Source organism: Tupaia chinensis, unplaced genomic scaffold, assembly GCF_000334495.1.
Source record: "Tupaia chinensis unplaced genomic scaffold, TupChi_1.0 Scaffold000362_1, whole genome shotgun sequence".
NCBI classification, from domain to species: domain Eukaryota; kingdom Metazoa; phylum Chordata; class Mammalia; order Scandentia; family Tupaiidae; genus Tupaia; species Tupaia belangeri.
In genome coordinates, this window is record NW_006159859.1 from 3,378,319 (window position 1) to 3,402,813 (window position 24,495).

General features: G+C 39.5%; 1 protein-coding gene across 3 annotated transcripts in view; it reads right to left on the reverse strand.

The window, feature by feature from the left end:
* TNIP3 (TNFAIP3 interacting protein 3) overlaps positions 1 to 24,495 on the reverse strand; it is a 120,438-nt gene that overhangs the window by 39,222 nt on the left and 56,721 nt on the right. For 2 of the 3 annotated variants that reach the window (XM_027773674.1, XM_027773673.1), the window contains exon 1: positions 21,438 to 21,594. In XM_027773674.1, coding sequence (XP_027629475.1) covers positions 21,438 to 21,548 — 111 coding nt within the window. In that variant the 5' untranslated portion in view covers positions 21,549 to 21,594. Of the gene's footprint in view, positions 1 to 21,437; positions 21,595 to 23,134; positions 23,256 to 24,495 lie in introns of those variants that run through there. The other variant, XM_006153112.3, reaches the window with a different exon arrangement.

Genomic DNA, 24,495 nt, shown 5'->3' on the forward strand with positions numbered 1-24,495 from the left:
CTTTCTGGGCCTTCCCTCCAACTTGGTGACCTGGAAAACCTAGTTAATCCTACTCTTGACCTCTGATCTCTCCCTGACCTCCTTTAACCGACCAAGCAGAGCATTTCACTAAGCATTACCCTTACTTCTGGCAGGTTCTCGTGTGTGTATACCCACGGTATCCTGGCACAGAGCAGGCATTCAGCATATTTTGCTAGTGCACAAATACCTATGTAACGAACTCTATGCCAAATTTACATACTTTTTGCTAGTGTGTACGTGTGTGTGTGAGTGTGTGTTTACCCTCTGCTGGTTTTTGGTCTGTTTAGGCTGTAAGCCTGAGTGCAAGGAGCAATGGTGCCTCAGGCAAAATCCCAAAGTTCAGGTGAGAATCAAATCGCTCATTCAGCATTCTAAGTGTCAAAGTTATGATGTCCATATGCTCCCTACAGGGGATAGAAGCAGAGATTTCCTGGACACTGACACTTTATTAACACTAAAATCTGCTCATCAAAAAAGGAAAAAAATAACTCCAATGTAAAAATAATTTTCTTCCCCAATACACACTGTGCATGTGTGTGTGCACACACACACACACACACAGACCAGTTATACGTAGTTCAAGGTTCCTTCAGTTTATTGTTGTATTTGGCAGTATTATAGCAACCCAGTGGATGTGATAACACTGACTTAGAAAAGTGGTTTGAAAGACCATTTTCTTGCCTGGAAGTACTAATCTTGGCATTGTTGTCTCTTGGGTGTCCTCTGTAAAGTTATCCTGATGCGCAGTTTTTGTTGGGTTCGATGGCTTCTATTAAATAGAAATCCTATACCTTCACATGTTCTCACTATAATTCCCATGCCTCTTCTTCTATGTATTTTAACAACTAACAGACGTCTAGAAGCTCTAGAAAGCCAAGTTGTTGTTTATGAATAAACAATAACTCTTCAGGAGAACCCCAAGTTCTCTTTGAGAAAAGCAGAACTCATAATAGGCCAATCTTAGGAATGAACTGGAGGTCTTCTGTTACACATGTCCTATTTTCCAACCCCCCCCCACCTTATCTCACATGTGTTATATAATTTTAAGTTTGGCTTTTAGTTATGCTTTGTTTCACAAGAATTCTTACGAGCTAAAACAAATTTCAGGGAATAAGATGCACAATTCCATGCTGCTGAGGCTACTTTGAAAATAGTCTTCATGTCAGAAATATCTAAAATATTATGTAGAAAGGAAAATTAATAAAGAGAAATTAAATGAAACACAGGAATGAGCAACTACCTGTCACCAGGTCTGTAACTATCATCTGAGTTGACAATAGTTCTCTTGAAATGAACCCAAGCAGAGAGCATCACATTCCTAAAAAATACTTGGAGGCATTCTTTGGCATATTAAATAACATGACTTTTTCTTTAATATCATTTTAGAATAGGAGATGAAAAGCCATCTTTGCTTTCTGAATCTATGTGGATGAATTTTCAAATAGATGTAACGGTCTAGGTAGAAAAGAGAGTATCTATAGATGACTTCGAGATCTGGCTCTGGAATTAAATCATCTGAACCCGTATCTTTGCTCTACCATTTGCAACTTTGGGCAAGATGCAAGAGTCTCAAGGGCTCAACTTCCACACTGATACAATGGGATAGGAATAGTATCCTTCTCTAGGGTTGATAATATATGTCAGAGCTTAGATAATAATATTGGCTTTTTGGAAAAGTGATAACACATTTTTGCATAGAAAAACAGAAAAATGGATCATGACTTTTCCAATGACCCAATAATTTGACCTAAGAGATAAAGCCATCCATCAAATTATTTATGGACTAAATAATATGACAAAATGAAAAGGTCAACTTTAATTTACCCATGACTCACTATGCAAAAGATAAGAAGAAAAGGTTCCTGATTGCAATGAAATTTATACACATACGTATATGCACACACACACCATACACATGAAAACCAAACAGAAAAAGAAAGCCAGTCAGTAAGTGCTAGAGACAAAGCTGGTAAGAACTCAGAGAAAAGAGAGTTCATTTCCCACTTTAATAGTTACTGAAAGAGTGAGAATTTTCCTGAGGCTTTGAAGGGTTGCTAAACGAATGTGTGCCTGAGTAGGGGAGAGGGTCTATAGATTAGAGAATACATATAAAACTAGACAAACAATGGCATACAAGTATTAAAAAAATGGAAATCAGGTGGTCCAGACTTCTCTGGAAATAGCCATGGTCCCAAATTGTGTGCAAGTTTTTTGTTGTTGTTGTTTTGTTTTGTTTTGTTTAGAGCAAAAAATTAGGGGAAAAAAGTAGAATGTAAAGCCAGTTATTTTTAGATGTTAATTGACTAAATATACAAAGACACCTGGCACCATGTAGTTCTATGTAAGTTTTTTCTAATCTACTTGGGGCCATTTCTGATTAACATATGTTACTTCCTTTAAACCAATACTGCTCTGCAGTTTCAGACATAGACAGCTAGCACATTCACATGTCAATAGCATTCACATCTTTACAAATTAAACTGCCCATAAAAGCCCATTTCTGTATGTGTCTAAAGGTCACATGTTCGCTCAAAATAGCCTCTCCCTACAAATGGTAGGTAGGATTTTGACAGATGGCAAGAGAGGAGTTACAGTGGTGTAAGAGAAACATCTTAAAAAGGAGAAAAGAGATGGACACACATAAGGATGAAGGCTTCCAATAATCCCAGTTTAACTGGAGTAGGGTTCACATAGTATATTTAAAGTTGATTTCATGAAATTGTGAAAGGATTTAAGTTTCAGACTAAGAAATTTTGCTCTCAGGACCAGCATATGGAGTAATGGTTATGTGGCTAGATTCTCATGTGGTCGACCGTGGTTCAAGTCCTGACCTGACGACTTGAAAGTCATGCTGGGCATGTGTGCATATGTGCTCAAAATCCTAAGAGGAGAAGGGATTGTGGTGTGGTCATCCCTTCTTGGGATTGATTTCTCACTTTTTGTCTCTCTGTCTCTCCAGCAAGTACATGTGCCCTATAGCAAAAATTTCTCAAAATAAAAAAAAAAAAAGAATTTTCGCTCTAATATTTTAGACTATGGGGAGCTACTAAAGACTCTTGAGCAAAGGAATCAAATAATCAATGTGGCTTTTTAGTAAAAACAAGCCTAGAGATGTACATCTTGTATTAAGTGAGAAATACTGGTAAATGCAACAACAGTGAATAGATTAGCAAAAGTAACATTTGGAATATTTAACAACTCACGGCAATTCAAATATTTAATGGTACAGTGGTAATTCAACTGGACCCACAATGGAAAGTTCTAGGGTTTGCATCCTGGGGCCACCCTGAGCAAGCTGGGTGTGCACATGCTCAAGATCAGGCTGGGTGAGACTGGGGGTAGAATTGTGTGAAGACCCTGTTGGGGGTGCCTTTCTCTTTGTTTCTCTCTCTGTCCCTCTCTCTCTCTCTTTATCTCATGAGGGAAATCAGTAAATAAACTTTAAAAAGAATTTAAAAAGTAACAGTCTACCGGGGCACCTGGAATGGGCCACACTCCAAACTTTGGATTCCTATATTAATCGCCAACTTGTCACCTCTACAGGGATACATACAGTCACTTCTCTCACTTTTTAAAGCCTACTACTCCCTGATCTTCCTCATAAAACTTGCCTTCCCCATTACAGTTAATGGCAATGTTCATTTTCCAGGCCAAAAATCCTTGAGTCATCCTTGAGTTCCCCTTTTCTCTCAGTCTGAATCCAAACTACATGAACATTTTGTAGACTCATTGAAAACGTGTCCAGAAAGGTGAGCAGGCCCATTGCCAAGAGCATAGAGACTCCCTGGGTTAATGAATAAGGAACAACATGAAATAAACATGCCTTTTTATGACTTATTCAAAATAGGAACTTCAATGCTTGCTTTCTGATTTTATGCACAGAAACATTTTTAAGAGTGTGTTCAGTGTGACTGGTCTCTGGTTCTGTGTCAAATCCTAGTTTCATCACTTACTAGTTGTGTGACCTGGGGAAAGATGCTCTGTATCTTTGGACTGAGACCAAGACATCTTAACTGATGTTGCAATAACCTGAGGGCTTTCCTGCTTCCATTCTTGCCTCCTGTCCCCGTCATAATCAATCTAGTAGCCACTGTGACTCTTTAAAAGGACATTTCATGTTACTTCTCTGTGCAGAACCTTCCAGTGGCTTCCCATCTCACGCAAAGTGAAAGCAGAACTCCTTAGAGTGGCCAGCAAGGTTGCACACAATCTCGCCTGTGCCTCTCTGACTTTTATTTGTTCATTCTGTTCCATGTAGTCCTGGCCACACTGATAATCATCTTTCCCCTAGATGTTCACGTGATTCACCCCCTCATCTCAGTAGATAATGAAATAAATGTCATCTATTGGTATTTATTAAGACCTCACCTGGCCTTCCTATTGAAGATTATTTCCCAGTCCATCACAATGTAGTTATCTTTCCTGTTAGCACCATGTATAACAAGTTAATACTACATATCTATTTTTCTTTTTTATTCATTGCCTCCTGTTGCTAGAATATGTTCCATGAAAGCAATTTCTGTGTTGTGTTCACTCCGTTTTTTTTTAGAATTATTTTATTTAACTTTATTTACTTATTTATTTAATTTGACCAGAGATGGATAGAATGAGAGAAAGTGAGAAAGCAAGCCACAAAGGACCCAAACCACAGTTGGCTATGTAGGAGTCCATTGCCTCTAACCACCACACTAACACCACCTGTCTGCCCCCACTCCATATTTCTGGAACTGAAAAAGGAACCACTCTTTTGTGTGCTCTGCATGTGCACAGAGCACTCAAGCTCACAAGACTCCCTTTCTACCCACAGTACATTTATAATGTTTTTGAGTCACACACTTTCTCAAGACCTTATAAAAAAATACAAACATCAGAAATTCAACTTCTTGAGGCCAATAGATGGCCCCTGGACTTCCACATGGCCTACTGTGGTTCAAGTCCTGGACCTGTGGCTTGAAAATCACACCAGGTGTGTGTGTGTGCATGCCCGAGATCCCAAGAGAAGAATGAAGGATTGAGACGTGGCCATCCCCTTTGGGGGGTGATTTTTCACTTTTCCTCTCTCTGTCTCTGTCCCTGTCTCTTTCATTCTCTAGTGAGTACACATGCCCTAGGGCACTCTTTAAAAGGACATTTCATGTTACTTCTCTGTGCAGAACCTTCCAGTGGCTTCCCATCTCACGCAAAGTGAAAGCAGAACTCCTTAGAGTGGCCAGCAAGGTTGCACACAATCTCGCCTGTGCCTCTCTGACTTTTATTTGTTCATTCTGTTCCATGTAGTCCTGGCCACACTGATAATCATCTTTCCCCTAGATGTTCACGTGATTCACCCCCTCATCTCAGTAGATAATGAAATAAATGTCATCTATTGGTATTTATTAAGACCTCACCTGGCCTTCCTATTGAAGATTATTTCCCAGTCCATCACAATGTAGTTATCTTTCCTGTTAGCACCATGTATAACAAGTTAATACTACATATCTATTTTTCTTTTTTATTCATTGCCTCCTGTTGCTAGAATATGTTCCATGAAAGCAATTTCTGTGTTGTGTTCACTCCGTTTTTTTTTAGAATTATTTTATTTAACTTTATTTACTTATTTATTTAATTTGACCAGAGATGGATAGAATGAGAGAAAGTGAGAAAGCAAGCCACAAAGGACCCAAACCACAGTTGGCTATGTAGGAGTCCATTGCCTCTAACCACCACACTAACACCACCTGTCTGCCCCCACTCCATATTTCTGGAACTGAAAAAGGAACCACTCTTTTGTGTGCTCTGCATGTGCACAGAGCACTCAAGCTCACAAGACTCCCTTTCTACCCACAGTACATTTATAATGTTTTTGAGTCACACACTTTCTCAAGACCTTATAAAAAAATACAAACATCAGAAATTCAACTTCTTGAGGCCAGTAGATGGCCCCTGGACTTCCACATGGCCTACTGTGGTTCAAGTCCTGGACCTGTGGCTTGAAAATCACACCAGGTGTGTGTGTGTGCATGCCCGAGATCCCAAGAGAAGAATGAAGGATTGAGACGTGGCCATCCCCTTTGGGGGGTGATTTTTCACTTTTCCTCTCTCTGTCTCTGTCCCTGTCTCTTTCATTCTCTAGTGAGTACACATGCCCTAGGGCAAAATCCTCTCAAAAAAAAAAAAGAAATTCAACTTCTTGATCCTCAAATTAGAAGTCACTTCTTGATCTCTGAAAGCTGGGCCTAACTCAGAGAGTCAGGTATAAGAGATGTCCCAGATTCCCTTGACTCACGAAAGAAACATGGTTGTATCCCTTCAAGTTGGAACTTTGGGAAATTCTCCCATGCCCTCTACTAATGATTCTTGCAGTCTGTCTTGATTATATACTTAGTTCTTGGTCTGTCTCAAATATACGAGGGCAAATTGGCTTTGGCTGATTAGTCTGTCTTTACGATACTGCAGAATTTACGAAGCTGCTGTGTCTAAAGATTTTTCGTTACTCTATGAAGCAGGAAACAATCCAACTCAGCCTGACTGGCAGCTCCTCTTTAAAGGCTTTCCCTTCTCCAGAGCAGTTAGTTACTTCCTCCTTTGTGACCTCAGAGCACTTGCACTCCTGGTCTTTACCGAATAGCAATTGTTAATTTTATGTACCTTTCTTTTTGAGAGGCTGTGAAGTTCTTGAAGGTGGGGTCAAGAATGATCACTTTAACCTTGGCACTAACTCAGTACCTTCAGAGCACAGAGTGGTGGTGCAATACGTTCTTACGGAATGAATGTGTTACGTCTCTCCAGTAGGAACTCTTAGTGCATCTCTGCTTCTCAGAACACAGGAATACACACCTATGTTTTGCCTCCCATCCAGCAATGACCAAATAGGAGTATCAACACATTTTTATTTTATTGATTTATGTGAATTTGCCAAAGGGTACCACATACTCTTCAGAGAGAAGCAGAGATTCAGAGAGAGGGAGAGAGAGAAAGCATTCCCCAGTGAGTTATGATCATGTTATAACCCCTTCTCCTCCATTCCTTCATTCCGTTGGGATTTGGGGCATTCACACACATGTCTCCAAGAGCTTTCTAAGCTGCTTGATCTGGAATTCAAACTGTATAGTTGGTCATCTATGATCCAGCTCCCTTAAGAAGTAGGCGACAGGCCAGTCCCACACATTTTTAAAGATTCATGTTTCAGTGTATTTTCGTTTCATTCACTTTATGGTGAATTTTTTACCCTTTCTTATTTTGGTTATGGAATCAATACAACATTGCCTCCCTACAAAACCGCTTTTAAAATTTTTCCCCTAATCTTGGTTAATATTTAATAAATAAGCAATATAAATAAGTATAAATGCTATCGGGGAATTTGAATTAATTAATTAATTAATTAATTAATCAATTAATTAATATTTTTAGAGGTTTTTGCCATAGGCTGTATACACTCACCAGAGAGAAAGACAGAGAGAGTAGGGGGAAAAGTGAGAAATCATCCCCCCCCAAGAGGGATGGCCATGCCACTATCCCTTCTTCATTCTCCTCCTGGGATCTTGGGTATGCATGCACAAGCGTCTGGAGTGATTTTCAAGCCACCAGTTCTGGGACTCAAACTGTGGTCATCCATGTGGGAGTCCAGCAATGTAACCACTACACCATCTGCTGGCCCCTCTAAGGGAGAAATTTTAAAAGGGATGATCATGGCCTTCTGTAATATTTCCTAATTTGCATGGTTAATGAGATAATTTAATATCTTAAAGTATTAACAGAAAACCCCTCCCTCTGCCAAAAAAAAAAAAAAACTGCTCTTTGTTTTATACAATTAATCCTTCGTTTGCTCAGTACAAGATATTTTTTGCTTCAGGGATGGCTAAGTTTGTCATAGAATAAAAAGGGAAAAACAAACCCTGTTCAGCCTTTGAATTTCAAACTACACTCTCCAAGCACTAGATAAAATCTTGAAAACCAAAGCTGTGAATCATAAGGGTTAGCATTACTATTTTTTTTTCATTTTAAAAAGCCAATTCCATTTGTGCAATTTATTTTGAAAAGCTTCAGCATGGGTTGATGGATGAAAAGACAGTTGGGTAGATAGATATGTACATGATGATCAAGTAGAGTAAAATCTTAGTGGCCGAATTTAGTAGTAGGTATTATTATTTGTATCATGATCAATGCCCCAAAGTTCATATATTAGAATTTGGTGCTGGAAGGCAGTGAGGCCTTGTGGACATGAAGCATGACTGAATGATGGTGATTGCATAATGGAGGCAACAGGCTCATAAACAGATGAATAATGTCTCGTAAGACCCAGTGAGTTCTAGCTCTCATGAGATGGGGTTTGTTCTCATGTTAGAAGGGAAAGAATTGTCAGGAGCACTCTCTCTCTCTCCCTCTCTCTCTGTCTCTCTGCATGCACTCACCATCCTCTGTGCTTCCATCTGTGGGCCTATGCCTTTGGACTTACCAGCCACCAGAATCATGAGTTGTAAATTAGTATCTATCTTCTTTGTAAAATCATCCAAGCTCAGGCATTTCTGTTAGCAACACAGTAAAGAACGAAGACAGAAATAGGTGTAATTGGCAGAATTGTGTTGCTTCAGGTATTTGAAAATAAGGAAACAGCTTTGGAACTAGACAATGATCAGAAATAAAGAGAAGAAGGCTACCAAAACCTGAATTCTGGTGAAAGGCTGAAAGAGCAGTTTAGAAATGAACTGGCATTCTGTAGAGTCTGGAAAAGTACCTATGACCATAATGCTGATAGAGACATGGACAGTGAAGGCTATTTTGAGGTAGTTTAAGGGGAAAATAAGAAACAAGATAATTTAGAGACAGAATTGATAATTAAAAGGAAAGCACTGTGGAAAAATTAGGAAAATTTGTAACTTGGCCATATGGAAAAAAATGAAAATGGGTCTTTGGCAAAGAAAAGTGTGGCTGAGAGACTGGTTGTTAAAGAGATTAGGAGGGCTAGAAGGGATCTAGATGATGATTGCCAAGAAAATGGGAGAAATGCCCCTTGGGTACTTCAGAGATCTTCAGGTCTGCTCCACTCATCACAAGCTCAGAGGCCCTGGGAGTGCAAAATAGTTTCTGAGAAAGGATGGCATGCTGCCCTTCACAGTCTGGAGTTCCCCGCATGCTGGTACAGGGCCCGGTTGCTCCAGCCATGATTCAGGCAGCTGCTAATGCAGAGGGTGTCAACTGTTGGCCTTGGCAGTGGCAGTAGCAGCATCTGCATCCATGTGGGGTGAGAGCTCTGAGAGCACAACAGCCTCCTCCTAGATTTCAGGGAATACATCAAGAAAACCTTAGGGTTTAGTCAGAGGTCTCCAGCAGGGGCATTAATTAAAAATGAAAGGATAAGACATAATTTGTTTGTTTGACACAGGAAATTGAGCCACTAGACTTATACTTCAGGAAAATTTCATGAGAATTGAAATTTCTTGAGGGTTAGATATGAACCGATTTGATCTCTGAGGTCATATCCAAACAAAATATTACCAGTTCCAACCACTGCTTATAGAGATTAGTTTCTAGTGCCAGAGACAAATGACCAGGAAAAACAAAAATTGGTCTTCAAAAACTAATCCTGTGTTTAAGATTTTTTTAATTTTTGGGGACCAGCAGTTGCCGTAATGGCTGTGTCACTGAACTCCCATGTAGTTGACCATGGTTCGAGTCCCAGACCCAGAGGCTTAAAACTCATGCTGGGTGTGTGTGCGTGTATGCCCAAGATCCTGAGAGGAGAATGGAGGAGAAGGGATTGTGGCGTGGCCATCCCACTGGGGGTGATTTCTCGCTTTTTGTCTCTGTCTCTCTCTATCCTTCCGGTGAGTACACACACTCTATAGCAAAAAAATCTCTCTAAAAAAAAAAAAAAAAAGATTTTTTAAATTTTTAAAAAATATCCTTTTCTCTGCAAAGAAGAGCATTTGCTATCAATGCAAATTGCTTGGTTTTCTTTTTGAACTTTGCTCATGAGTTGATCTCACTTTCATTTATTCTTACAGTAAGTGCTTACAAAGTATGGACTGTGGATCAGATTGTGTGCTGAGTACTAGAATATGAAGATGAGCAAAATAGAGGACTCTCATTTATTTTCAGATTTTTTTGGATGTAAACTCCGAAGATTAAAGGTACCATTGTATTGATGATGGAATCACTTTTGCAGAGTGATAGTCCAAATTAGCTCAGACATGCTTATGAAAGAGAATGACCTTCTTCCCAAGGTGATATATTTGCAACACTATGCCCATAGATTTGAATACTGTTTTTCAACAACAAATCAGAATTATAAAAATTAATACAGAGCATGTGCATATAAAGATGATGGGGGAATATTGATAGCCTTTGGGAAGGCTGGAAACACAGGTAACAAAAGAATGCATGTCAGGAGTGTTTGGTGTGAAAATGAGCCTGACCCAAATGAAAATCACCCAGTATGCTAGCTTGAATCATTGCAAATGTTTCATTTTTAATGATAAACAAAAATGTATTGAAAAAGCAATGAATATAGCCATCTTCCTCACAAAGAAAAAAATAAGAACTGATACCATTTTTGGCTACTTATCCCAAAATCCCACAGGAAAATACATTCTTTTTTTTTTTTTTTTGAGAGATTTTCACTGTAGGGCGCGTGCGCTCGCCAGACAGACAGAGAGAGACATAGAGACAGAAAGCGAGAAATCACCCCCCAGAGGGGATGGTAACGCCGCAATCCCTTCTCCTCCATTCTCCTCTCGGGATCTTGGGCATGCACGCACACGCGCCCGGCGTGAGTTTTAAGCCACCAGGTCCGGGACACGAACCGCAGTCGACTACGTGGGAGTCCAGCGACATAGCCATTACGCTAACTGCTGGTTCCCAGGAAAATACATTCTTATACTTCATGGATCACCTTTCACTTTCTTCACAAGTACAAAATAAGGTAAAAAGAGTCTTTTGATTCATTTTATCTAGAGTGTCAATCTTAGAATGATACATGCATTTTTTGGAGAGAGCTAACAATTTCCGGTTTTGTTAGTTTCTTTCCCACACCCATTTTGAAAATGTTTTCAATGAGAAGGCTTACTTGAGAAATAGCAAGGATTACTAAAGTATTAGATGCCAAAACCCAGCACAGCTTTGGAAGTCCCTACGAGAGATCCATATCCTGTCGCAACTGGAACAGCTTGAGAACATAAAGAGCATATTTGCTAAACAACTCTTAGGAACATGTTATTCATAGTATCTCTCAAGCTAAATATTTTACTTTCTTACTATTGTGGCAAGTTTATAAATTTCTTTTTTTAAGAGAATTCTTTAATTTTATTATCATTATTTTAAAAAGTAGATCAGAGAGAAAGAGAGGGAACTTGAGAAAGCAAGTTGCCAGGTCCAGGATGCAAACTGTGATCGGCCACATGGGAGCTCAGCACCTTAACCACCACACCACCTGCCGACCCCCTTACAAATGTCTTAGTAAATGAGCTTATGCTAGGCTATTCTTCTTGCATAAAAAGGAAGATATTTTCAAAAGGTCTTCAGATTTACTTGCTGAAGTCATGAAAATTTGGGAGAAAACCAAGATAGAGTGGTAATTCCAAAAGGATGATACCTTGAGCTCCAAGTGTTCAGTCAGTAGAAACTCTGTCAGGATCTGGGTGCTTCAAGTTCTCTTAATGGAGTTTTATCATTTCCACATTAATGCCACTCTTTGTCTCACATCTTGGTGACTTCCACCACCAACTCCCTTGTGGTGTCGTGCTGTTCCCCTGGTAACCCCAGTGACCAGAACTAAAGCTGTCAAGACGGTTATTTTCTCTGAGGTAGACAAACCCTCTGTCACCTACTGCTCACATCTTCCAAAGGACAACCTGCCTCTTTGTTTTCTGTAACTCCTCTCCTCTGGAGGAACTTGGGGCACATTCTTCCAGCAATGGGACAGATAACCTTTGAGTACGGAAACAAGCTTCCTAGTCAAACTGCCTCTTCTCAACAAAGAGAAGTTTATACCCTAATTGTCTACTTCTCTTATCCTATAGTGAATCTTTGGTGCCTTTGTTTCTCTTATTTTCTTTCTTTCTTTCTTCCTTCCTTCCTTTCTTTTTCTAATAGAGAGATTTTTTTCTATAGGATGTGTACACTCACTGGAAAGACACAGAGAGAGAAAGTGAGAAACAACACCCCTGAGGGGGCATAGTCACATGGCCTCCATTCTTCTGGGATTTTAGGGATCCACGCTCATGCACCTGGCATAAGTACAAGCTTCTGTGTCCAGGATTTGAACCACATTTGGCCACATGGAAGTCCAGCACCTTAACCACTACACCACCTGAAGGTCCCTGTCTCTTTTATTTCTTTTTAAGAGTTTGATTTTTTTTTGTCTTGGTGTCCAATTTTATCTTCCAGACCCATGCCTTTGTTTCTGTGATGTCCGGTGGTTTCCTTTATTATAACACAGACTTCAAACTGGGCATGTGCAGTAAGACCTTGTTGTCTAGATATATACCTGATATTCATGTACAGTAGAAGCCTTCAGAAACCTTGTGATGAATGGAAGGAGAACTCTGACACAGATTTGCCACACGGGATCAACCTGACTCCATGGTAATACTTTGAGAAACACAGCCTGGCCTCCTTACTCACTAATCTGTTTAGTTTTGAGGTTTTCTAATACTTTTAGAATCATAAGACTAAAAACGAATAGCCACATTTTACAGATAACAGAAAGATATATAACTTGTTTAAATGACTTCACCCTGGTTGCCAGCAAGGAGCTTTGAAGACCACAAGGTACACAGCTGAGCTAAGACAGATTTGCCTGCTCTTTTCTAGGCAGCGAGCCAAATATTCTCTGATGGAAGAGAAAAAGGTTCTCACACAACAATGTGCCATTTTCTTTTTTCAACAGAAAGGAAGGGGTCATGGCCAGCTTGGGTGATGCAGTGGTAATGCAAATCTCCATGATACTGAGGCCACAAGGGAAGGTCCTGGGTTTGTTTCCCAAGCTATCACTGTTCAAGCAGAGTGTGTGCACACCTGTGATCCTGACTGGCTGAGACTTGGAGTGGATCATGGCATGAGGATCTTGTTGGGGGTGCCCCCCATCTCTTTCTCCCATAGAAAAATAAAGAAATAAAACTTGAAGAAAAATAAAAGAAGGATCAAAACATTTCATAGCTACAGCTGCTGAAATTAGATCATGGAATTCAACAAGGAAACCAGTAATTGTATGAGAAAACCATCAAGGAAATTGTTGAGGCTCAAGCTAATCCTTCAACCATTGTGAGGATAATGATGATGGTGAAGAAAGAAGAGGAAGAGAAGGAGGAAAAACAAGAAGAGGAAGGTAGTGCTGGGTTTGTTTAGCACTTTCTATTTACAAAGCACTTTCATATTCTCATTCACTTTGTATTCTATCACAACACATTTTGCAGATAAGAAAACAAAATATTGATTGAAAATTTTATTCTGAAAAAGAATAATTAACTTTTAAAAATGGGAAATTAGGAAAGGGAAACTAGATTTTTTTTTTTTTAACAATGTGGTTACAGAAAATGTGTATCAACTTACTGTAGCTTGTGAGAATCTTTTCCCTCATAATCTTTTTCTTTTTGTTTGCCAGAAAGTGTGTACTCACAAAAGAGAAAGAGACAAAGCGCTTCTCAATGAGATGTGATCACATCGTAATCTTTGTCCCTTATTTCTCCTTTCTGTTAGAATTTTGAGTACATGCATATGCTCACAGTTGTTCTTGCAAGCTGCCAGGATTTGAACCATGTTCTGCCATGTGGGATCTGGTCCCCCTAACTGCTGCACTACATGGCCATTATGGCTCATAATCATTTGAAACATTGCAAGTTTACCCTCTGAACCAAGGAAAGCATTTTCTCCAGGCTTCTTACTTTGAAAAGAATGTCAGACCTACAATTTGTGTCTAGCCATGGGTAGGTCCTCACTCAACTTGTATCTAAAAGTCAATTTCTGGAAATGCCTCTAAGTTAAAATCAGAAAAGAAAGAATGAAAAAGAAAAAGAAAGTAAGAGAGAAAAAGAAAAAGGAAAGGAAAAAGAAGAATCTAGTCAGCACAAGGTTTTTAAGAAAATTGAATTCTAGTGGGTCTTAAACTTTAGGCACTTTTTCTTCTCACTTCCAGGTAGAATCCTTGTTTCTAAGCATCACTGAAAAGGTGGTGTTTTTGTTTCCCCAAGAAATATAATTTAAGCCTCCTATTCTTTTGAATTTGAAGACACATACTTGCAGGTTCATATGTATTGTTCATGAATTATTTTTCTCATAGTATTAGGACTATATCTTCATTAAGTGTAACTTTTATTTAACACTAATTTGGGTATATATATATATATATTTTTTTTTTTTTTTAGAGAGATTTTTTGCCATAGGGTGTATATGCTCACTGGAGAGACAGAGAAAAACAGAGAGACAGAGAGAATCACCCCCCGGGGGATGCCCATGCCATAATCTCTTATCTTCCATTCTCCTCTCAGGATTTTGGGCATGCACAAACACACGCCCAGTCTGAGTTTGAAGCTGCCTAGTCTGGGACTTGAACCATGGTCAACCATGTGGGAATCCAGTGATGTGACCATTGTGCAATCTGCTGGTTCTTAATTTGGGAATCTTAACTTTTTTTTTCCCTATTGCTAGAAGACTTGTGCATGTACCAGAGAAAGAGAAACAGGAAGTGAGAGAGTAAGAAAGAAAGAAAGCACCCCCACACATACTGCATTGGGCATGGCCATGCCACAATCCCTTTTCCTCTATTTCTCCATTTGGGACATGCATGAACACATGCCCAGAGTGTTTTTCAAGCCACTGGGGCCAGGATTCAAACCGTGGTCAACCATGTGAGATCTGGTTCCCTTAACCACTGACCCCTGGGGCTGGCCTGCGATCTTAACACTGTTCTAACTTAGATCGTTACTTTTCCTTTGCCTGTAAGACTTTCAATGACCTTTGCCAACTTCTATCCTTCAGCTCTCCCAGAATATTCATATTAATGTTAATATGAAAACATACTTTCATGCTGATGGAGTTTCTCGTGTCTATCATTTTGTTTCCTCAAAGCGGTGCATCAGTCTGTTCAGGTCACTCAGAGCAATTCTCCCTCTGTACTTATTCTTGGCAACATTCATTGAGAAAAAAGGGAACTTGACATATGTCTCAGGCCCTTTCATTAAATAATATCTCCTTTATTTAGTTACACCTTTTCCATCAAATAGACCTATACAGAAATTAATTTCCTATTCCTGGAAAGGGAGTCTACCTCATCATTCTTCTACTTACTTCCTTCAATGAGAAAAAAGAAGAAGCCCTCCATAATTTCTTTGTCATTGACCCACCCTTGTCTTATCTAACTAGAAATTTTCTGATACTTTTGCAATATCTCAGCAAGAACATAAAGGTTCTTGTTTTGTTCTAAATATAGATTTCCCTCTGCAGAGTGGTATTGTGTCAACAGTAATTTGGTGGAGATTCCAGCTGAAAACTAAGCAGTATGTACTCAAGAAATTAAATATTTGGTGCTATTTTCAGTGGACAGTTGAGGAGGAAGATATGCCACGTATCTATGGGGAGGAAGAATGGAGACTAGGGGCTGTTTGGGGTAGATTACCACAGGTAAAGAGTAAAGTCATGGTGGCTTCATCCATGTGCAGTGATTTCAGTGCAGAGAGGAGGAGTTGGGCTGATGACAGCCTTGTTCCTGATACTTCCTTGAGCTCTGCCTGAGTCCCCAAATGACTCTTATGTCAGGGAGGGAGAATTAAAAACAGGAAGTACAGGGTAATGGTTCTAGTTAGACAGATTTAAGTTGAGGTCCAGGATCTAAATCCTATTATTGTAAGACATGAAAAACTTATTTAGCCTTACTGAACCTCCATTTTTCCCTCTGTGGAGAGGATAGGACTGAGCAGGCTATTGTATAGAAATACTTTGCAAAATGCTGGCCAACAGCAGGCAGCAGCCCAAATCCCAACAATGGAGAACCTCAGAGGACTGTGACGTGTATTTCTGGCAAACATTGGAAGTGCAAAAGCACTGAGGCTTGTGTAGCTAAAGCTGGAAAATAAGAAGTCTATCCACTTCAGGGGTGAGAGCAGCCATGTTCAGTTGCATTTGGGGCTCTGGGGGTCGACTCTCACGTTGAGAATATTTGGCACAGCAAGTGGTACCTAGTGGAGCTCCTGAGAGAGGTACAGTGAACACATCAAAGCAGCAGAGACAGGCAAACATCAGAAAGCCATCAGTAGTAGGTAACTCTCGGTGATCAGAATGAGACAGACCAAATGGTGGCTTCATGCAAGAACTTAGGGACCTGGATTCTGTGTGTACATTTGCTATCTTCCTGCCGACTCTGAAAATTACTGATAGAGGTATTCTAGGGATACACTGATTGGAAATCTAGCTCTACCATGGCTTATATAGTCAAACAAGTTATTTATAACCAGTGTTTTCTAGAAAAATCTATGTGGTTCATACTGTCATGAGATCCTTTATATCCCATCCTCAAGAAGTATGTGAGTAGTAGAGAAAAATATGTATTGGGTTGCTGGGAAAGTCATGACACATTTTGCTATATGTTTTTCTATGCAAAAATCTGTCATGACCTTTCTGACAACCCAATACATGCACAAATGACTTTAAATCTGGAGCGATGAAGCCTGTGAGTAATGTGTAAAGAAGGAAAACGTCTAGGAAAAAGTGAAGAGGGGCTCAAGTAATGCTATGTAGGATTAGAGAGGGTGGTTAAAAGTACCATTGGGGCCAGCAAGTAGTATGCTGGTTAAGCTGCTGGACTCTCACATGGCTAACTATGGTTTGAATCCTGGACCCAGAGGTTGAAACTAACACTAGGTACGTGGGTGTGCATACCCATAATCCTGAAAGGAGAATGGATTGTGGCATGGCCATCCTGGGGGGGGGGTGATTTCACACTTTTGCTCTCTCTCTCTCTCTCTGTCTCTCCAGGGAGCACACACACTCAATGGTAGAAACCTAAAAAATAAAGTAAAAGGTACCATGAAAGTTTTAAACTAGCATAGAAGACAGTTCACTCACTGGGTAAGGAGGCAAGAGTTTCTATAGAGTAAACAGTATGTGAAAAGGCAGAGGCCATGAGCCTTCATGGTCTATTAAAGGATTATGGGGTGGTGAGAACATAAGGTGCATTCTGAAAAGTGTCAGAAGTATAGAATATTATAGTATAATATAAATAGTATAGAATATTTTATGATACGAAAAACAAGCACAAGCTTGGCTTCCTCTACTGAGATTTACACGACGACTGTAGGCCAGTCGGTAATATGATGGTTAAGGCAGCTAGATCCCACATGACTGACTTCACGGTCCAATTTGCAGACCCCGCAGCTTGAAAAAAAAACTTATGACTGTGAATTTAGGCAACTGTAAAATTGCTATGAAACTTCATTTTCTCATCTAAAAAGAAAAAGATTAGAAAAAAAGAATGCCATATTTAAGTGCTGCTGTAGATATAAAATAACACACAGAATATTTATAGCAATACCTATTATGGTGGATGCCTAACTAATATCAGATGCTGCCACTGGTGTTTTGTTCTACAAGCAGGCAGAGGCTAGATCATGGAGGAATTTATATATCATGCAAAGGTGTCTGGACTCTATAATGTAGGTAAAGGGAATCTATATTTAAGTTTTAAGCAATTATTCATTAGCAAGAGCTAAGTCAGTAAGATGAAGGAGAAAGAATGAAGTCCAAAGATATTATGAAGGTGGAAAAGGCAAGACTTTTCAGGTAAGGCCCCATGTTAAGGAAGGCTGGCACTAGTCAATGAATAGGGACACCTGGAGTTGTGCAGCATGACAGTCATGTAGGAATCCACGTTCTGCCCAAATTTGAATGACTGGACGAAATGTCATTGACCAGCACAAAAAATGTGGGGAGAAGGGAGAAGCAGTAGGAAAGAAGTTGAATTCACTTTTGGAAATACTGAGTAAAGCTAAAGTGCATGTAGAAAAGAACTCCATGTTCAGGCAGTACCTGTGCCTGGAAGCATCAGCACAGATCCTACAGTTTAATGAGATAAGGATGGGAGACAGATCCATGGGTAACACTAACATAGCAGGTAGATGGTGTCAGGAAAGCCAGTAAAGTGGGGCAGGAAGGAGAAATCAGAGAAAAATAAAGGAGTAGAGGGGTGTTCAGGGACTAACATTATGCATGTCAATAGAGTAAGACATTTTTAAAAAGTTGAATTAGTGAACAGGGTACAGTGGGAATGAGAGGACAAGATGAAATAAGATGAAAAGTGATCATTGGATTTATCAAGGTCATGTTATCAATGGTATAACAGGGAAGGGAAACTATTAAATGCTGTTATGATCCATAAAATCAACTATGATCCGGGGGATTAGCAGTTAGCACAATGGCTATGTCACTGGACTCCCATGTAGTCAACCACAGTTCGAGTCCTGGACCTGGTGGCTTAAACTCACACTGGGTGTGTGTGCATGCGTGCCCAAGATCCCAAGAGAAAAATGAAGGAGAAGGGATTGAGGCGTGGCTATCTCCCCTGGAGGGGGATTTCTCACTTTCTGTCTCTCTGTCTCTGTCTTTCTGGCAAGCACACGTGCCCTGAATAGGGACACCTGGAGTTGTGCAGCATGACAGTCATGTAGGAATCCACGTTCTGCCCAAATTTGAATGACTGGACGAAATGTCATTGACCAGCACAAAAAATGTGGGGAGAAGGGAGAAGCAGTAGGAAAGAAGTTGAATTCACTTTTGGAAATACTGAGTAAAGCTAAAGTGCATGTAGAAAAGAACTCCATGTTCAGGCAGTACCTGTGCCTGGAAGCATCAGCACAGATCCTACAGTTTAATGAGATAAGGATGGGAGACAGATCCATGGGTAACACTAACATAGCAGGTAGATGGTGTCAGGAAAGCCAGTAAAGTGGGGCAGGAAGGAGAAATCAGAGAAAAATAAAGGAGTAGAGGGGTGTTCAGGGACTAACATTATGCATGTCAATAGAGTAAGACATTTTTAAAAAGTTGAATTAGTGAACAGGGTACAGTGGGAATGAGAGGACAAGATGAAATAAGATGAAAAGTGATCATTGGATTTATCAAGGTCATGTTATCAATGGTATAACAGGGAAGGGAAACTATTAAATGCTGTTATGATCCATAAAATCAACTATGATCCGGGGGATTAGCAGTTAGCACAATGGCTATGTCACTGGACTCCCATGTAGTCAACCACAGTTCGAGTCCTGGACCTGGTGGCTTAAACTCACACTGGGTGTGTGTGCATGCGTGCCCAAGATCCCAAGAGAAAAATGAAGGAGAAGGGATTGAGGCGTGGCTATCTCCCCTGGAGGGGGATTTCTCACTTTCTGTCTCTCTGTCTCTGTCTTTCTGGCAAGCACACGTGCCCTATAGCAAAAACCTCTCAAAAAAAAAACTTGATTATAATCTGTTAGAATACATTAGAACACTATCCATAAAATAATATGGAGTTCATATGTTTAAAGTGAAGGAGAACTGAGCATAGTTTAAGCTGGTGAAAGGTGATGCAGGTATTAAAGAAAGGAGCCCCAACATTGCCTAGCGATTGGTTTTATCATAAAGTAGTGTTTATCAAACTTGACTCAGTGTTCACTGCCACTCAGCAACTCTTCATTTTTACTCCTCTCTTCTGGCTCTTCCTTTCCCAATGGCCATTTCATATCTTTCCAAATGTCCTTAAGCCCTGGACCTCCCCTCTTATCTCTCATTCTCTCTGTAGATGTCTTTACCTCACACATCACAAGGAAGATATGAAGCATCAGCTAAGAATCTGCTGTCCTTTTCCTACAAGTGTAGAATGGAGGAGGGTGAGCACATGTGATCAATGAGGTGATAGGAGAAGCAGTGTCTTAGAGAGGGACACAAGTTTCAATTCAGTCCCAAAGTAGAGGGAACATATTACCAACAGGATGATACTGTGCTACTTAGGATGTAGAAAAGGGTTTTAATTATGTAAGGGAATATCCAAAAGACAGCATGAAATGAATTGTGAGGGAGGTCAGTCATGAGCAAATGGGTCTTAGATAACAGGAGAATATGAGGATCAGGGGACTGGAGAGGATTAAAATGATCACCATGAAATTTCTTTCTGGGATTAGACAAGATGGTCACTGGAGGAAAGCACAAATTTTCATGAAGGACTAAAGTTCAGCTGAGAGTCAAAAGTGTATATATGAGTGCTGGGAGTTAGAGTAAGAAGAGAAGGAGTGAAGGGGAGAAGTAAGTCTTGTTTGTGGGCCTAGCCACTAGCAAACGTGATTTGAACATTTTAAACCACTGTTGACCATGTGGTATCTGACTCCCTTAACCACTAGGCTATAGGACCAACCACACAGCATGTACGTGAACAAAAGTAAGTTAACAAAACAGGTGTGTATATGTGTGTGTGTGTGTGTGAGAGAGAGAGAGAGAGAGGAACACAGAGATACCCCAAATTGTGTGCCTATCATTGATTTCAAAGCAAATGTATGTTTAGTGAGCCTGAGGCCCATATAATTCTGGAATATACTTTAAGAGAAAAATAGGCAAATTTATGGATGTCAGTTAGTTATAACTGTAAATATTTGTATAAGACAGCCCAAACTCCATTATCTCCATGTGACATAAGTCTCTACATGATTTTTTTATAGTTTTCTCTGTGTTTATCCGTATACACTTTCTACAATGAGCACGGACTACTTTACAAATAAGAACTAAAGTTATTTTTCACCAGAAGAAAAAATTATTTTTTTATGCCAGCTATGCTCTCACATCTCTTCACATTAGATTTTCGGTAATGATTATTAAAGATGGCTTCTAATCAAGAAGAACACAGAGCTGAGAGTGCATGTTGTCATTTATGATGCATTTCTCGAAAGCTGTCTACAAAATTCCCAGCTTGAGCTTACCCTTGAATTTTATCTGCTTATATAAAGCACCGTAGGCAAATATCCAGAAACAAGAGGAAATTCCAAGTCAAACAACTGCTTTAATCAGTAAAGCCTTGTTTTTTCTAAAAAAAAAAAAAAAAAAAGACTACCCCAAAAATGTGGACACGAATTGTGCTGACTTTAGTAATTCAATTTGAATGGGTTTACTTAAATTGAGTTGCTTCCTGCCCCATGAGAATTGTCGCTGCATTAAACTTAAGAAAGTTTAATAGCATGATGTGGCTGCCCTCATGCAGTCAGGCTGTCAGTACACACTAAGCTGGAAAGTGCCTTCTGCTGCAGGATTTCTTCAGTAACAGGAAATGACTGTGTAAGAGCAGTTTTGTATTGGTTCACTCTGTCCTCTTAGTTATCAAGGAAGTACATGACTGACTGTAAATGATTCGGGGGCTGTCCCCATAAATTCTTACTGGTGAGTAAACTAAAGAGTGTATGGAGATGTAGAAGAAGGTGTTTTCTTACCTTTGGAGAACACGAATTTCTACGACTTGATGTGGCCTCTGGGTTGATCCCTCTTGGACCAGGAGAAGCATTTCTTTCAATCAGATCCCGGATTTTATTGTCCAGCTCCATACTTTCGCATCTGCCCAGGAGGACATGGGGAAGTCATATTTTACGAAGGTAATGAAAAATTATTCAAGGGTACAGTGAGTTTGTGAATGACATGGAGGTGTTATTTAGTATGACACTCTCTAGAATCTCCCAAATGCTAGTCTCATTTCATTTTCATTAATCCATACCAAAAAAGCACTTCGAAAGAATATTAGAGTTTAATTTTTACTTACTTGCACATTTACACAATATGGTCAAGTAAGATATAGACAGGATGAGAAGTTTTTCATGGTGTGATAACAATGACATAAACTGAGCAATCACAGTGAGCTAGAAACTTTCATAGGTTTTCTTATTCAATGGGCAGAACAACCCACTGAAGTAATCACTGTTACCCATGTTTTACAGATAAGCAAACTTCAGTTTAAGAAGTGAACTAACTTGCTGACTTACATGAAGTTAAACAATAAAATATTACTAAGATCAAGATCACATTCAGATTTGTAGAAGTTTATGGCCCATCTTGACTGTTTTTGTTGTCTATCTCCCATGAAGAGGACAAATCCCTACACAATTACTTGCTGCCAAATGGAAATTTTGTAGGAAAAAAAGAGCATCTAGAAGATACCTGAAGGAGGATCTAAAACAACGCTTTCATTTAGCAGAGAACCGAAGTGAGTTACTCACAGTCATGTAACCCTTAACACCTTGATTTAAACCAGATCCTGGATTCTTGTGATTTTTTTTCTCTGTTTCTACCATGTTGGCATGATAGAAACATTTTCTCACTAAAAACACAACTCATCAGAAAACATGCATTACTTCTGTGATTTTTTTTTACGTTTTTTGGGGTTATTGTTACCTGCCTCATTATATTTCACTCCCTAAAAATAACCCCTTGGATTGGGGAAGGAGTTCTTGCAGGGATACTTCTCATAGTTACTTCCAACAAGGTAAATATGGGGCTAGGCAACCTAATCTACGTGATTTTGTTTGTTTGTTTGGTTTTTGTTGTTGTTGTTGTTATTGTTGTTGTTTTATTTTTGTTTTTGTTTTTTGTGGCAGAGGTTGCTAGTTTGTCTGCCCTTCTTTGAACTGGCTCTTAGGAGTGGGACCTGAGGTCCATGCCATTGATACTGCTTGACCTTGCTTCCTTGGTTATAACTGATTGGACCAGGATGAAATAACTGATCTTAGTGAGATTCTCTTCTGTGTGCAGAGGGCACTGAGAATGAAGCAGATGGATAGAGAAATACAGAGTTGAGAGAAGAAGAGTCTTGATTCTGATTCAGAATCAGCCCCTTGAAGGACTGGCTGCCTCCCTCCCCTCAAATTCTGTGAACAACTCCATATCTTTTTAATGAATTCTCTCTCTCCTAGTCTCTCTCTCTTTAAACTAGCTTTGCTTGGTTGTTATCAGTAATCAAAAAACCCTGAGTAGGCACCTTTGTATGTGTGTGTGTGTGTGTGTGTGTGTGTGTGTGTGTATATATATATATATATATATTTTTTTTTTTTTTTAGACTGTTCGGGGGCTGTCCCCATAAATTCTTACTGGTGAGTAAACTAAAGAGTGTATGGAGATGTAGAAGAAGGTGTTTTCTTACCTTTGGAGAACACGAATTTCTACGACTTGATGTGGCCTCTGGGTTGATCCCTCTTGGACCAGGAGAAGCATTTCTTTCAATCAGATCCCGGATTTTATTGTCCAGCTCCATACTTTCGCATCTGCCCAGGAGGACATGGGGAAGTCATATTTTACGAAGGTAATGAAAAATTATTCAAGGGTACAGTGAGTTTGTGAATGACATGGAGGTGTTATTTAGTATGACACTCTCTAGAATCTCCCAAATGCTAGTCTCATTTCATTTTCATTAATCCATACCAAAAAAGCACTTCGAAAGAATATTAGAGTTTAATTTTTACTTACTTGCACATTTACACAATATGGTCAAGTAAGATATAGACAGGATGAGAAGTTTTTCATGGTGTGATAACAATGACATAAACTGAGCAATCACAGTGAGCTAGAAACTTTCATAGGTTTTCTTATTCAATGGGCAGAACAACCCACTGAAGTAATCACTGTTACCCATGTTTTACAGATAAGCAAACTTCAGTTTAAGAAGTGAACTAACTTGCTGACTTACATGAAGTTAAACAATAAAATATTACTAAGATCAAGATCACATTCAGATTTGTAGAAGTTTATGGCCCATCTTGACTGTTTTTGTTGTCTATCTCCCATGAAGAGGACAAATCCCTACACAATTACTTGCTGCCAAATGGAAATTTTGTAGGAAAAAAAGAGCATCTAGAAGATACCTGAAGGAGGATCTAAAACAACGCTTTCATTTAGCAGAGAACCGAAGTGAGTTACTCACAGTCATGTAACCCTTAACACCTTGATTTAAACCAGATCCTGGATTCTTGTGATTTTTTTTCTCTGTTTCTACCATGTTGGCATGATAGAAACATTTTCTCACTAAAAACACAACTCATCAGAAAACATGCATTACTTCTGTGATTTTTTTTTACGTTTTTTGGGGTTATTGTTACCTGCCTCATTATATTTCACTCCCTAAAAATAACCCCTTGGATTGGGGAAGGAGTTCTTGCAGGGATACTTCTCATAGTTACTTCCAACAAGGTAAATATGGGGCTAGGCAACCTAATCTACGTTTTTTTGTTTGTTTGTTTGTTTGGTTTTTGTTGTTGTTGTTGTTATTGTTGTTGTTTTATTTTTGTTTTTGTTTTTTGTGGCAGAGGTTGCTAGTTTGTCTGCCCTTCTTTGAACTGGCTCTTAGGAGTGGGACCTGAGGTCCATGCCATTGATACTGCTTGACCTTGCTTCCTTGGTTATAACTGATTGGACCAGGATGAAATAACTGATCTTAGTGAGATTCTCTTCTGTGTGCAGAGGGCACTGAGAATGAAGCAGATGGATAGAGAAATACAGAGTTGAGAG